The 14,565-nt window shown below is 38.8% G+C and overlaps 2 protein-coding genes across 10 annotated transcripts in view; one reads left to right on the top strand and one right to left on the bottom strand.

Moving 5' to 3' along the window:
* Window positions 1-14,565, top strand: part of SPTBN1 (spectrin beta, non-erythrocytic 1) — a 214,887-nt gene that overhangs the window by 2,387 nt on the left and 197,935 nt on the right. For 2 of the 9 annotated variants that reach the window (XM_065527087.2, XM_065527085.2), the window contains exon 1: window positions 11,479-11,578. The exons of the other annotated variants lie outside the window; for them this stretch is intronic. The gene's annotated coding sequence lies outside the window, so the exon portion shown is untranslated. Of the gene's footprint in view, window positions 1-11,478; window positions 11,579-14,565 lie in introns of those variants that run through there. 9 annotated transcript variants of the gene reach the window in all.
* LOC135966731 (uncharacterized) overlaps window positions 1-14,565 on the bottom strand; it is a 68,259-nt gene that overhangs the window by 3,433 nt on the left and 50,261 nt on the right. Inside the window, exon 4 of the mRNA XM_065526553.1 lies at window positions 10,747-10,814. Coding sequence (XP_065382625.1) covers window positions 10,747-10,814 — 68 coding nt within the window. The remainder of the gene's footprint in view (window positions 1-10,746; window positions 10,815-14,565) is intronic.

Below are 14,565 nucleotides of genomic sequence, written 5' to 3'. Positions count from 1 at the left end.
ATGATTCCTTTAGCCTGTATTTGTTTTGTTTTCATCGTTTGCTCTTTCTAAGTCAAGTACAATTGCATTATTTGGATGCTTTATTAAGGATTATTAGGTGTATGAGTGTCATGATGGAGGGTAAGTTGGTATTCAGATTTCTGTTGATTCAGATAGCCGAGTTTAGTGTCCAGGCGTAACTAATGGGATTATGACAGTAACAGGCTGCGTTTGTGTTTGTTTATATGTATTTTTTGTATACATATTTTTCACAGCTGTGACTGTGGAGAGGGTGGAGAAGGGCAGACCACCAAGGCCTCTTGACTGGTATCTAGTTAGGAGGAGATGGTTCCCAATGTTCTCATGTTTGGTCTCGGCCAGGACACAGGGAATTTCCCTTCTAAATGCCATTTCTATAATTCATTTATTCCGTGTGGGATGGCAAATGGGATATATTTCAAATGTCAACCCAGGCTTTTCTAAAATGTGTAGGTGAAAAAGGAAATTTCAGTATGCTAGTTGGAAGGGAAGGTCAGTGTTTGCAAGCCAAGGGCGTGCCTGCTTGTGTTTTTAAAAATTTCTAGTGAATCCAAGTTAGTGGCTTTTGATTTCATGTGGCTCTGCAGAATAGAACTGCATGTGCATTGTGTGGTGTATGTGCATTATTTTGAGTTTCTGTTAGAGAAACTCAAAATATGAAACTCCCGTTAAAGTATGGGACTTTTTGTGCTGGTTGTATAAAATCGTGTTGCGTACAGATTTTTATGAATGTTGTTCCCATGGATCATCCAGACGTTTTGGATTTACTATGTTGTAAGAAATATCCTGTGTTGATGTCACAGGAGGTTTAGCTGTTCTGACTTACACACCAGGTGCAGAATTCTGTTGGGTTAAGCTCTTTGTAACTCTGTCATTGCTGGAGTGACCAAAACCTTCATCTGAAAGGAGAAGTATTGGGCAGTGAAGGAACTGCTGTCACTAGGTCGTCTCCCACAGTTGAGGTTTTCTATGAAGAGCTTCTCTTGGGCAAGACTAGTAACAACTATCTGTGATGTTGTAGAGCAAATGAGAAGACCTCATTCTGCTTGTGACACATCCTGAGTAGAGGCTTGGCATTGGCAGAGCTTCCTGGAAGGGTTTGTAGAGTGGTTGCTTTGTCTTGATGTATGAATGTATGACTTTACATGTGGAAGTACTATTTTGAAGTGGAAGGATTTTACTACTACTCAACATAGACATGATTAGTGGAAATCATTCAGTGTGGATACTGTCAAAATAATTTTAAGCTTTTCTTTTTAATAGCGTATTCTTATAGAACATTTTAAAGCCTGTTTTTTTTTTTTGGTTTTTTTTTTTACGTGCAATGGCGTGATGCTCCTTTAATTATGTTGCACCGTAACTAGTATCTTCATTTTAATTGGGCTTTATTTAATGTTCTGTGGATCTCCCTATGATAGCCCTAGTTTCTTTCACCACGTTTTTGGGAATGCAAACCATTCTTCCATAAGGAAGGGGCTAACTACCCCTGTTAGAAGAGTGAGCTTTGTAGGTCTGTGGAAGTGAGTAAAGCATCTCATGGATTTTTCCTGTAAGTTTTCAGTCTTTGCCTTTTCTCAGGGCATCTTTTATTTGCAAAAGACCTAGTTTAGTACTCTGATTTTTCTGGTAGCACTTGTTATTATATTTAAATTTTTATTATGTAGGAATAACATCATCAATTTTTTTTTCTACTCAGTGGTTAAAGGAAATTATGCCAGTTAGATATACCTGTGTTTCTATTTTTTAAACATCTCTCGAGAAGCCATTTTCATAATGTCCTTTGCTATCATAGTGAGATTCACGGACCTCCAACATTAGAATCTCCTGGGAGCTTGTTACAAACGCAGATTCTTAGGCACCACTCTGAACTCAGCCAATCGGAATCAACATTTTAACAAGACCTTTAAGTGAGTTGTATACACATTGAATGAAGAAACTCTATTCTATTCCTTCAGCAAAGGGACCTCAATATCAAAAGTTTCCTTCTTGCATTTTCCTTTCTTTTGCTGAAGTATCAGCACATTTTTTTTCTTGATGGTGGTGACAGAAGTGAGGCACTCACTGTAAAATATTTGTTTAATACAAAATTATTTTATAAAGCTGTTCTTTAATTCTTGGTGGAAGAGTCCTATATACCATGGTTTATTTCTATTAATCAGTGTTTTAGGTTCTTTTGTTAAACACCTCTGAAGTTGAAAAACAGTTTTTTTCCCCTCTGAAAGAAGAAGGCATTGGTTTTGAGACATCAGAGCTGGAGCCCAGGAAGCTCACCCCTGAGCAAAGGGTCCCCTCTGCTCCCTCTGCTCTGCTCTGGCATCTTGATGTCTGTCATCTGATATAGTCAATGTCCTGCCCTCTCGTCCAGTCTTTTCTTAGAGTTGTTTTTTGAATCAAGTAATTGGTAGGTACAAAATAATGTTCCTAAAATATATGTTAAAGAATCGTAAACCAGCTGGGCGCAGTGGCTTATGCCTGTAATCCCAGCACTTTGGGATGCCGAGGGGGGCAGATCAGTTGAGGTCAGGAGTTCAACACCAGCCTGGCCAACATTGTGAAACCCCATCTCTACTAAAAATACAAAAATTATTTGGGCATGGTGGCAGGCGCCTGTAATTCCCAGCTACTCGGGAGGCTGAGGCAAGAGAATCACTTGAACTGGGGAGGCGGAGGTTGCAGTGAGCCAAGATCATGCCACTGCATTCCAACCTGGGTGACAGAGTGAGACTCTGTCTCAAAAAAATAAAAAGAATCATAAACCAATGGACACTCAGGTAACCACCAGCTAGTTCAAGAAGAGCCTTATACATCCAGAGCCCACCTCCATCATCCCATCTGAAACAACCCCATCCTGAATTTTATGCTTATCATTCCCTTCTCTATGGTTTGTCCTTTTTAAAAAATCTTGATTGTGTATGATTTTGAACTTTATATCAACGAAATTATACTTTATGTATTTTTCTGATTCACCTGTTTAGATTAACCTTCTATTCCCAAGGTTTATCCATTTCATGGCTGTATTTCATTCAGTTTCACTTGCTGTATAGTATTCTACCATGATTTATTCATTCTACTCTACATGGAGATTTGGACTGATTCCAGTTTTTTTGCTATTGTACAAGGGTTGCTGTGAGTGGTTTTTGTATATGGCTCTTGGTACATATGTGGAGGCACACACACCTACTTGCTGTCTCTAGGGAATGAAATTTTCTGGATCACAGGGCATGTGCATCATCAGCCTTAATAGAGAGTGCCAAACTGTTTTTTACGAAGTGGTTGATTGTGTTCCCACTAGCCGTAAGTATTACAGTTGTTCCACAGCCTTGCCAGTGCTTCACATACCAGGCTTGAAAATCTTGTCCAGTGAAATGTTATCTCATTGTGATTGTTATTTGCAATTTCTCTGATTATTGAGGTTGAATGTCTGTTTACATTGTTAACCATTTGGGTTCTTCCTTTTGCGAAGTACCTGTTCAGTCTTTTACCCATTTATCGATTTGTAGTTCTATATGTAGGTTACCTACTAATCCTTTGTGGATCTTATGTCTTGCGACAATTACTTCTCAGCTTGTGTTTTTTTTTAAACTCGAATTTGTGATTTCTTTTGATGATCAGTTATTTGTAATTTAGCAGAGTCGTAATCAGTATTTTGTCCTTTAAAGTTTGTGAGGATAATTTTGTTATTGCAGAAAAGTTTTTCTTTGTTTGGAAAGAGCATTCGTTTTGGAATCAAACAGGTTCTGGGCCCAAATCCTAATGGTGTTGTATACTAGCCTTATGGCTACTGCTAGGTACTGGCTTTGAGCTAGTTACTCACTCAAGACCACAGTTTGCTCATTGGAAAAATTGAAATAGTATTAGTTTATCTTACAGTTATGAGGCAGCAGTGTACAGTTCCAGGCACATAGTACGTGTTTGATTGATAAGAGTTAATTCCTTTCTCTTGGGACTGCCTAAGCACTATGACCCACTGATCCCTTTTGGTATACTTTGCAAAAACTACCTAAACATTTTTATGTCTGGAGAGCTATTAAATGGCTTATTCTAACTTTTATTTTTTAAAAGGCTGCATTACCAGTGGCATTTATGTATTGATTACTACAGTCTGAAGAGACCACTTACTAGAAACCCTTATCAGTTTAGATTCCGCTTCTTGAAAGTAATATATTTGTACGCAGTTCTTTTGACCATTAAGCATTTATAGTATTAATGATCTCCCTTTGCTCCTACTCTGAGATTACTTTGTAATATTGTTTTTTATTTAATGAATAATTATTGGATACATTATCTTGCCAGGACTTGAAGTTGTTATGGTTTTTGGACTGGCTTAAAGTTGAATAAGAATTAGTTCCTGAATCAAAAGACCGTATACTTTAGTATATAGAATATATTTTATGTACCATACACAGAAGGTAAAAATACCTTTTACAGGCTGGATGTGTGACTTGGGCAAACCCTTAACCCTCTGGTCTCAGATCTAATTTTATAAAATGAAAGACTTAGATGAAATCATAGTAGGGGTTAAAACATGGCACATGGCATCACTCGCTTCTGTTCCTGGCAGCCATCGAAAATCAGTAATGGTACTCTTTTTCCGCTGAGCTGAGATAGAGTCTCAGTCATATTCTCGACATGGTGTTCCAGGCAATAACTACCAGTCGATTAAATCTGGCAATCAGTTTTTAAGCTCCTGTACACTTCTAAATTCTGTGATTATAATATACTTGAGAAACTCATTACCTTGACAGTGTTCAGAATACAATGAGACAGGAAGAAACTAGAAGCAAGGAGACAGGAGAGAAGTGGGAGTCCAGAAGTAAAGGGAGCAAGTTACAGTGGTGGCCAAGGGAACAAGAAGGAGAGGAGAGATGGGAGAATGGTTGTGAAGGCCCAATCCTATGCCAAGCTATTTGTAGGGTGAATGGATGGGAGGATGGATGGGAGGTGGACCTAGTGGGTGAGGAGCTAAGCTAAGGTGATAAAGATTTCAAATTTGAATAATGACAGTGAGCGTGTTTGGTGATGATGACGGAAACAGACAAGTCAAGGGCATGAGTGGATATTTGGGAGGAATATCAGTTTCACTTTAATATCAGTGTTTGAGTGTTAAGTTCCAGCAGAACCCTCAGTGGAGGTGGAGAGAGGTCATGGCTAGAGAGGCTGATGGGAAGCTTTGGATGGAGGGGCCCTGGGCCCCAAGCTTCAGGCTCTTTAGTTACACAACCCACCCACTTCGCTCACACACTAAGTGACCTTGGGCAAACTGCCTAGATTTCTTTGTGTCCCTCAACATCTTCATCTGTAAAATAGTCGTAATGAGAGTACCTAGCACATAGGATTATTAAAGCCAAATGAGGTAATTCAGCACTCATCACAATAAATTTTAATAATTATAAAATGTAGAATTTCTGCTTAGTTTGACTTAATTTTATGCTTTCTTTCAAATAAGCAGTTTGATTTGTTTAGAAAAGATACATTCTAGCAAATAATCATTTAGGTAAATAATGCTAAGTTCAGTCTATATTAAACATGTCCCTATACATCATGTCAAAATAATAGGAAAGGAAAATCTGATTTTTATATATATGTATTTTTTAAACAAACAAGAAAATGCTAAAGCCCTGGAAGCTAAGGAAAGGATATGAGCAGATAGTTTATAAAAGAAGAAATCAAGGAGGCTGATAACTGTAAGTTCAAACTCACCAGTGTATGAAATACAGACCAAAATAATCAATTAATTTTTCCACTTAATGGATAGATAAAATGCTCTGGGCTGCTGTGAGATGGGAGCTCTGCATCACCTGTTGAGAGCATATTTTGATTAATACAAAGTTAGGGGAAACAGTTGGGTTATATATACGTAACAGAAGCCTTAAATACTTACACCTCTTGAACTGAAATCTCACATGTTGCTTGGTAACCTAAAAAAGCAATTAAAAATAAGGACAAGTTTTTAAACAAGGATTTTCTTGGCAACATTAACAGTGAAAAGGGGAAATTTTTTAAATGGAGCATAATCAGATAAATTATGGCACAGCTGTGGGGTGGAATTCAATATAGTGCTTAAAATAATGGTTTGGAAGAATATTACTGAGATGGGATGATGCCGATAATACAGGGGTTACTGGACATATTTGGATGCAAAACTGTATAGTGTAGTATAATCCTAGTTTTATTGTATTAAGTAAGAGACTGGAAGGAAATACATTAAAATGTTAATAGTTTGCTTTGGATGGTAGGTTGATGAGTGATTTCCTCTCTTGTATGAAAGGAAATTCCCATGACTTAATGTTTCTCTTTTTGAGTTTTGAAATATTTCACAGTAGAGAAGAATACAGTAAATAATACAGGTGACCATAAGGACCATTTTTGTTTGTTTTGTTGTGTTGTGTTTTGTTTTGTTTTGAGACAGAGTCTTATTCTGTTGCCCAGGCTGGAGTGCAGTGACACGAACACAGCTCCCTGCATCCTCGACCTCCCGGGTTCAAGCGATCATCCCGCCTCAGCCTCCCAAGTAGTTGCAGGCGTGCACCACCACACAGGGATAATTTTTAAATTTTTATTTTTTTTGTAGAGATGGGGTTTCACTGTGTTGCCCAGGCTGGTCTTGAACTCCTGAGCTCAAGTGATCTGCCTGCCTTGGCCTCCCAAAGTGTTGGAATTACAAACGTGAGCCACTGCGCCCAGCCTTAGGCACTATTTTTTAATAATTAAAAAAGCAATCAACACTTTAAAAATTCTAATTTTTAAAAAGGAAAGAAAATGTAAATCTGTCCAATTGTAGATCATTATTAAGAAATAGTTTTAAATCCAGTGATTGTTATATCTGTCCTTCTTTGCAGTTTTCTAAGAGCAATGATATAATGTGTAAGTTAGCATCTTAAGGGTATAGGTGTGAGACAAATTAGTGTATTCAAATGTATTAATTCTCTACACTAACCTAGGCAGCTTAAAAAGTGCAGAGGACTGGAGTTCTTTGGTATTTCCAATCTCCACACTTGAGTGCAGAGCAGTGGAATTCCATGACGTGCTTGTTCTCACTTGTGGAAACCTAAACACTGCTACTGGTGCTAGTTTGTAACCACTAGACCATCGTGTTTCATTGGAATTGGTCAGAAATGAAGATAAAATTCCAAGTGAACATTTTAAAATAAAAATCACTTCAGATTTAGATTTACTTTCAGTGAATGGTGTCTCAGCATCTGGGAATACTGTAGGCTGAGATTGAGAGGAACTAATTTTAATATTCTTCCTTTTTTCTATGAAAAGAAATTATTATACAATGTTATGTTTTTGTATATGTAACATGTATGATGCATACATATCGTGTTTATCATATATATCTCTCTCTCACACATGGGAGAGAGATGTGTGTGTTTGATTGAGTAATCTCTACCACGAAGGGAGGCACAAGGCTATTTTAAAACATTTTAAATGGGGAATTTTATAGAGACAGTATTTTGAAAATGAATCCCATGAATGAGTCAAGTTGTCCTTAGCCAGTGGAGGAAGTGTTTGGGAGGGAGTAGTACTTTCTGTTTTGTGGTCCAAAGTCTCTAACTGTATTGGTACTTTGTAAAATGTAATTTACAAAAATTAATGAATTTCCATGAATTTTGTAATTTTTCTGCCATCAGCTTTAATTGAGTGGTTGTTTGAGTAAGCTTTCAGGATTAATTGTGCTTTGACATAGGAAAATAAGATGTTATCAAGATTGCTTTAAAACTGACCCTTGTTTATGGGAATCATACTTTCTTATCTTAAGAAACTCTCAACTGTGAGAGTAAACAGCTGAGCGATTTTTGGAATCATTTAAATATCTCTGCCCTAGAATCGAGAGTGCCCTGTTAGTTTTGATCTTTAATATACAAATTTGAAGCCACTAGTTAGGCCGTAAAATATGTATTAGAACATAACTATAGATTTTTACCCAATAGATCAACTAGTATGAAATTTAGAATGATATATAAGTACAACAGAATTTATTCCTTTGAGGTATATATGTTCAATGTGTAGTTTGTGTAATTAAGTATGTTTATTCTTAGAAAGTTCATGAGCCTATTAACAGTGGTTATCTTGGGTAATGGAATTGCAAAATATTTAATCTCTGTATATTTCTTCTCTCCGTATTTTCTAAGTTTTGGGAAATAATTAATAAAGTCTTGCTCTTTATCAAAAATATCCTAACACTTCAGACCAAACCTCATTTTAGCTGGATACGAACTAATCAAATGATTAATCAGCTAAATATACTTTCTGCTGTTCAATTTTTTTCTACCAAACTTACAAAAAAGCAGTATTAATAATGAAGATATAAAGAACACTGAAATTTTTAAAAGATCTTTTCATTCCTTGTTTGAATGTTCATTTTTGTTACAGCCTTGGCAGTTCATTACTTCTGCAGAGTGTGGGAAAAGCTGTAGGAACTGGGCTGCGAGAGCGCCTGACAGAAACATTGTCCAGGAGGAATCAGCCACTAATGGTCACTGCCTTTGGCTCTGGAGGAAGTTTCATTTCCCTGCAGTACTCTTGGGTGGCTGTTTCAGGGATACACTTTGTTCTAGTGTGTTTGCCTCAAGGCCAAATATAAATGTTGAAGGGCTGTACATTTTTCTGGAATGTTCTTCACCAGCTGTAAAGTCTTGGGCTGGGATAGGGATAGGGCATTTTTTTGCGGGGGGGTGGGAGGTGGTTTTTTTCTCTTTATCTTATCTACTTGAACGGGAAGGAAAACCTAGATTCTTCCTTAAAACAATGCTTATTTATTTTGATCTGTGATGTTTAAACATTTTCCACAGCATTTTGAAACCTGCAAGCATAAGCATAGGAGTGCCTTTTTTTTTTTTTTTTTTTGGAGACAAAGTCTTTTCTTGTCCCCCAGGCTGGAGTGCAGTGGCGCGATCTCAGCTCACTGCAACCTCCACCTCCTGGGTTCAAGCGATTCTCCTGCCTCAGCCTCCCGAGTAGCTGAGATTACAGGCGCCTACCACCGTACCCAGCTAATTTTTGTATTTTTAGTAGAGTCTGATTTCACCGTGTTGGCCAGACTGGTCTCAACCTCCTGACCTCAGGTGATCCACCCTCCTTAGCCTCCCAAAGTGCTGGGATTACAGGTGTGAGCCACCACGCCCAGCCAGGTGTGCTTTTACAGTGATTACAGTAGTCGTAAAAATTAAAATATTCTTTGTATTTTTATCACTTTAGAATCCCTGATTTTTTTGACAATGTCTGCTAATATATACAGTATATATAGTTTTTTTGAATAGCTGATGAAGAATATATACCATCATAAAGGCATAAGTTAGCATAAAATCATCATAACAAAAATAGAAAAGTATTTTTAAGATATCTTTTTATTACCGAAATAATAGATGTTCATTTTAGATCATATGGAAACTAAAGATGAATAGAAAGAAGAAAATTAAAATCACTAGATGCTACATGACCCCAGAAACATGCGGTTAATATTTTAGTGTTTCTCGGCTGGGTGCGGTGGCTCACGCCTGTAATCCCAGCCCTTTGGGAGGCCGAAATGGACGGATCATGAGGTCAGGAGTTCGAGACAAGCCTGGCCAACATAGTGAAACCCTGTCTCTACTAAAAATACAAAAAATAGCCAGGTGTTGTTGGGGCGACTGTAGTCTCAGCTACTTGGGAGGCTAAGGCAGGAGAATCGCTTGAACCCAGGAGGCGGAGGTTGCAGTGAGCTGAGACCGCGCCATTGCACTCCAGCCTGGGTGTCTGCTAATATACACAGTATATTAGCAGAGGGATTCAGAAAATAAGGGATTCAGAAGAATCCCTTATTTGGAGAAAGTCCACCCAGCCCAGCTCAGATTTTTCCCTCTTAACTGTGAAAAGGACCATCACTGACCTTTAGTATTTAAACCCCAGAAGAAGGCCATTTGTCACTTTTCCTTAGGGCCCGTTATCCAAACGAGACTAACACACACATGTGTGTTTCTCTTTTAAGCCTTTTTTTCTTCTGTGCATTTTTCTTCGTCTCACAAATACGTATTAAGGGTCAATCCTCAAATCTTAGAATGAAGATATAGAGTTTTGACAGTCTGTATGATCACATGATGATGTTCAGCACTCTTGCAGTTTATGCATGTCACATGGCAAAACATAAAATCTAATGACTGGTCTATAGTTAAAGCTGTAGCATGAACACTATCTGTTGCCCCGAGCTGTTTTAGGGGTGGGATGTTAAAGAAAAATGGCGAAGGAAGAGAGAATTCAAAAATTGGTTTATTGTAGCTATTTCTCTTTTCTGAATAATGTCTTTTTACAATGGAAAAATACCAGAAATTAAGTTCTCATTAGATAACATGCTTTCTGTTTTGTTCTGAAGGGAATTCCCATCACAGTTGCATTAATTCCCCTGAGGGACGTCTCCATATGCTTCGGACAACATCTGATTTTACTTTTGTCTTCCGATTTCAGAGAGTCTTTGAAACGGCTATCCTATAATGTGTCGTAGTGGAATGGATGTGGTTATTATAATCTTGGTTTGAAGTGTAATAAATTTTACTGGGCTGGGTCTGGTTGTAACTGATGAAAGCATATAATAGAGCTCAACTTTCTTGGGGTCTTTGTATTAGCTGGATTCTTTAAAATTCTATCTTGTGATTTAGGATCTGTTTCAAGGAGAGAAAGCTTTATCTATATTTGATTATGCAAGCCAGTTCTTTAAGCCTTTAGGACGTCAGATGGATGGAGGTGACTTACCAGCCTTTGTTGCCTTAACTCTAATATTTGGCTTCTTTCTGAGGAAGGTGCCAAAACGACTTCCACATCTGCGGAAGGAAAAGAGGGAGTGGGAAGAGGGGAGAAATATTTCATTGGAAGATAAAAAAAGCCCTTTCCAGCAATTTCCTTTAGAAACTTGGGGGGTTGCTGTTAGTCTCGTTTGGATAATGGGCCCTAAGGAAAAGTGACAAATGGCCTTCTTCTGGGGTTTAAACACTAAAGGTCAGTGATGGTCTTTTCACAGTTAAGAGGGAAAAATCTGAGCTGAGCTGGGTGGACTTTCTCCAAATAAGGGATTCTTCTGAAACTCCCAACATGATGGGAATCATTCTGTGTGCAGGTGGCTAAAGCCCATCAAGGGAAATGCTTGATGGTTGCTGTGCCTGAGCTGCCTGAAGCCTGGTGTAGGAGTCTCAGCTTGATCTTGAAGCAGCTGCAAATGTTAGGTCTGGACACTTGGGATGGCAGCAAGACCAGGCGGTGCCCAGAGTGGTCCCAGTGGCCTAGGTTAGGGGAGGGCAGGGGGCTGGAATGTGGCCTTAGCCGGTCCTCTGAGCAGATGAGAATACCTGTCACTATTTTGGGAGATGAATTTTGGTCAGGGATACTAGTCAGGTGACTTCTCTGAGAAGGCCTGGTCCTTCTCACAGCAAGGTTGACAAGTCTGTGCTGCCAGTTGTCCTTAAATACCCAATTTATCTCCTGGAGTGGAGTTGGGGAAGTGCCTCTAGCCTGGAGCAAAGAGATTTGCCTGCCATTTGGGAAGGAAAGAAACCAGCACACATCCTGTGTTTCATTCTTTGTTTTGAAGGTAGGTTTTTATCTGTTTGCTTGTTTTTAAATCAACACCCACTGCTAAAGGAGATCCCGAGTTTCCCTGATAATCAGGATGATTTCTTACTTTGAAAGGCCTATTTTGCCTTTGAAGTGTGTGTTTCTGACATAGGTTTCATCCTAGTTCTATAAATCTTAATTCATAAAAGGTAAAAGTTTAATTAGAGAGAAGGCTGATGTATCGTCTTGTTTCAAAGGAAGACTGTTCTTGTCTGTCATTTGAATTTTTTATATATATTTTTCTGGCTGTGAAGAAATATTTTATTGGTATATGTGTACATGCATTTTTTATTCTTAATTATAGTATGTATTTCCACTGGACTACACTCTTGTTAAAGGAAACCTTTGTTCACATGAAATAAACATATCTTTGGTGAGTCATACTTGAGAACTGCTTCTCAGTCTCCTCAAATTTTAAAGTCAGTGGTATTTCATGTAAAGAATGTATCGGTAGCTGGCCTATCTCTGGAATGTTGTGCAGCTGTGCAGAGCATGAGGCTCACGTGTGCTAATTAAATATGTTTTTTAGCAAGAATGGAATGTAGCAGCGTTTGAATGGCTTCAAAAACCATTTCATTTTGTTTCTGAAGAGGGCTTTTTTTGTTTTTGCCAACTATTAACCATTAGAGAGTACACTGACTTTTAGAGGATGTATTACTATGTTAAATTGTTCTGTTCAGCTGAACGGGGTGGCATGTGCCTGTAATCCCAGCCACTCGAGAGGCTGGCGTGGGAGGATCGCTTGAGCCCAGAGCTTCAAGACTAGCCTGGGCAGAGTAGAGAGAACCCGTCTCAAACCCCAGAGTGTTCTTTTCCCAGAGTTAATGGGGCTCATTAAATACTGAGATTATCCTTTAAAACAAGCTTGTCCATCCTGCGGCCTGAGACGGCTTTGACTGTGGCCCAACACAAATTTGTAAACTTTCTTAAAACGTTATGAGGTTTTTTTTTGTGTGATATTTATTTATAGCTCATTAGCTATCATTACTGTTAGTATATTTTATGTGTGGCCCAAGACAGTTCTTCCTCTTCCAGTGTGACCCAGGGAAGCCAAAAGATTGGACACCCCTGCTTTAGAATATACCCATTATTAATAATCTTCAAAATGTAGGGGTTGGGTGGGGTGGCTCATGCCTGTAATCCCAGCACTTTTGGAGGCCAAGGTGGAAAGATTGCTTGAGTCCAGGAGTTTGAGATCAGCTTGGGCAACATGGTGAGACCTGGTTTCTACGAAAACAAACAAAAGAACAGAATGTAGGCAGTGGTGGCATGACTAAGGTTCTAAGGTTTACCATCTTTAGTTAAGGTGTCCCTTGATCTTGCTCATTTCCCTTGGTATCAGTTCTCCTTCCTTACTTGGTGAGTGCTTAACCTTTCTTTGGGAAGTAAGGCATGACATTTGTCCCCAGTTTGAGCAGTTTTCTGATACATGTTTTTTGGCTGAGTGTGAGTTGTATCTTTTGGATTAAACTCCATCCACTCAGACGGTGGTCTGATTTTTTTTTCAGTCAGGCATTGTGCAAAGTGACCTGATGGGGATAAATGGCAGATTGGTTGTGTAATGCGGCAACATCTTACTTGGTTGTCTTTAGAGATAAGTGGGACGTGATTCCAGCAAGGCTGTGCATCAGATGTTGGAATGTGTTGGAGAATTGCCAAGAGGTTGGGAGCAAGCTGTGTGACAAGCACTAATGCAGCCTTGGCCTGCCTTAAAATAGCTGCAGGTTAACAAATATCTTGAAACGTGGCATTTCATCTGAGCAAAATTGCTCCTCTGAATGTGTTACCAAGAGATACTTTGCTCTTTTTTATCGATGTTTATTTATTTATTTTTGCTGTTTCAGCTGTTTTAAAACATCTTACGAGCATATGAAGAAGATAATTCTCTATAACATCTTATCTTGAATGATTTTACTGGAGTAATTAGTAGCACATTATCCGAAACTCACTTGTAGTTCTTCTGCCCTGCTCACCCAACTCACTGCAGAATATATAGTCTTTGTAGTTTGAATAAAAACTGGGCCCTGAAGATTTTTTTTTTTAAGACTGAGTCTCACTCTGTTGCCCAGGCTGGAGTGCGGTGGCAGGATCTCGGCTCACTGCAAGCTCTGCCTCCTGGATTCACACCGTTCTCCTGCCTCAGCCTGCTGAGTAGCTGGGATTATAGGCACCCACCATCACGCCCGGCTAATTTTTTGTATTTTTAGTAGAGACTGGGTTTCACCGTGTTAACCAGGATGGTCTCGATCTTGACCTCGTGATCCGCCTGCCTGGGCCTCCCAAAGTGCTGGGATTACAGGCGTGAGCCACTGCGCCCAGCCTGAAGATTTTTTTTAAAGTCCTATATTTTATATGTTTGATAGGCATTTGGAAAGGAATTATTGATGTTTGATAGGCATTTGGAAAGGAATTATTGCTGTTTGAACACTAACACATTAGAGAGGCAGAGTCAGTGGCATTGGTTACTTTTCTGTGGAATCTTGTCTTAGCTGATTCACTTTTAGACTTCTTAGTAAGTTCATTGGTAGTTTGTCTGCAGTACTTAGTTCTTGTTTGTAATTAATTTACTTTCTAACTGTAGTCTCTCAATTTTTTTCAATAGAAAGGCTTGTTTTTTAAGTCAGAGTGGTAAAAACAAGGGGGATTGGGAGTGGTCTTTGGAATGGGTCCTGTACAGACTTGAGCCTCATGCTGATGTGATCAAGGTTGGGGGGGGGGCATGGGTACCTGGGTGGAGGTGGGGCTGCCTGTGGGACTAATCTAAACAGCCAGTTAGTTTGGGTGCTCTGAAGATGAAATTTTAAAAAATGCAATATTTGGGTTACTGAGTGGAAGTAAACTAAGAACTTCCAGGATTCATATGTTAAATAGCAGATGAAAACAGTGAGTTATATGTTAAATAGTAGATGGAAACATTGAGTTAACTTTATTTTGAGAGGCTTAAATACAATCCAAGTTTGTATA

This window comes from Macaca fascicularis, chromosome 13, assembly GCF_037993035.2.
Source record: "Macaca fascicularis isolate 582-1 chromosome 13, T2T-MFA8v1.1".
NCBI lineage: Eukaryota > Metazoa > Chordata > Mammalia > Primates > Cercopithecidae > Macaca > Macaca fascicularis.
The sequence above is the reverse complement of the archived record's forward strand: the minus strand, read 5'-3'. Positions and strand labels throughout refer to the sequence as shown.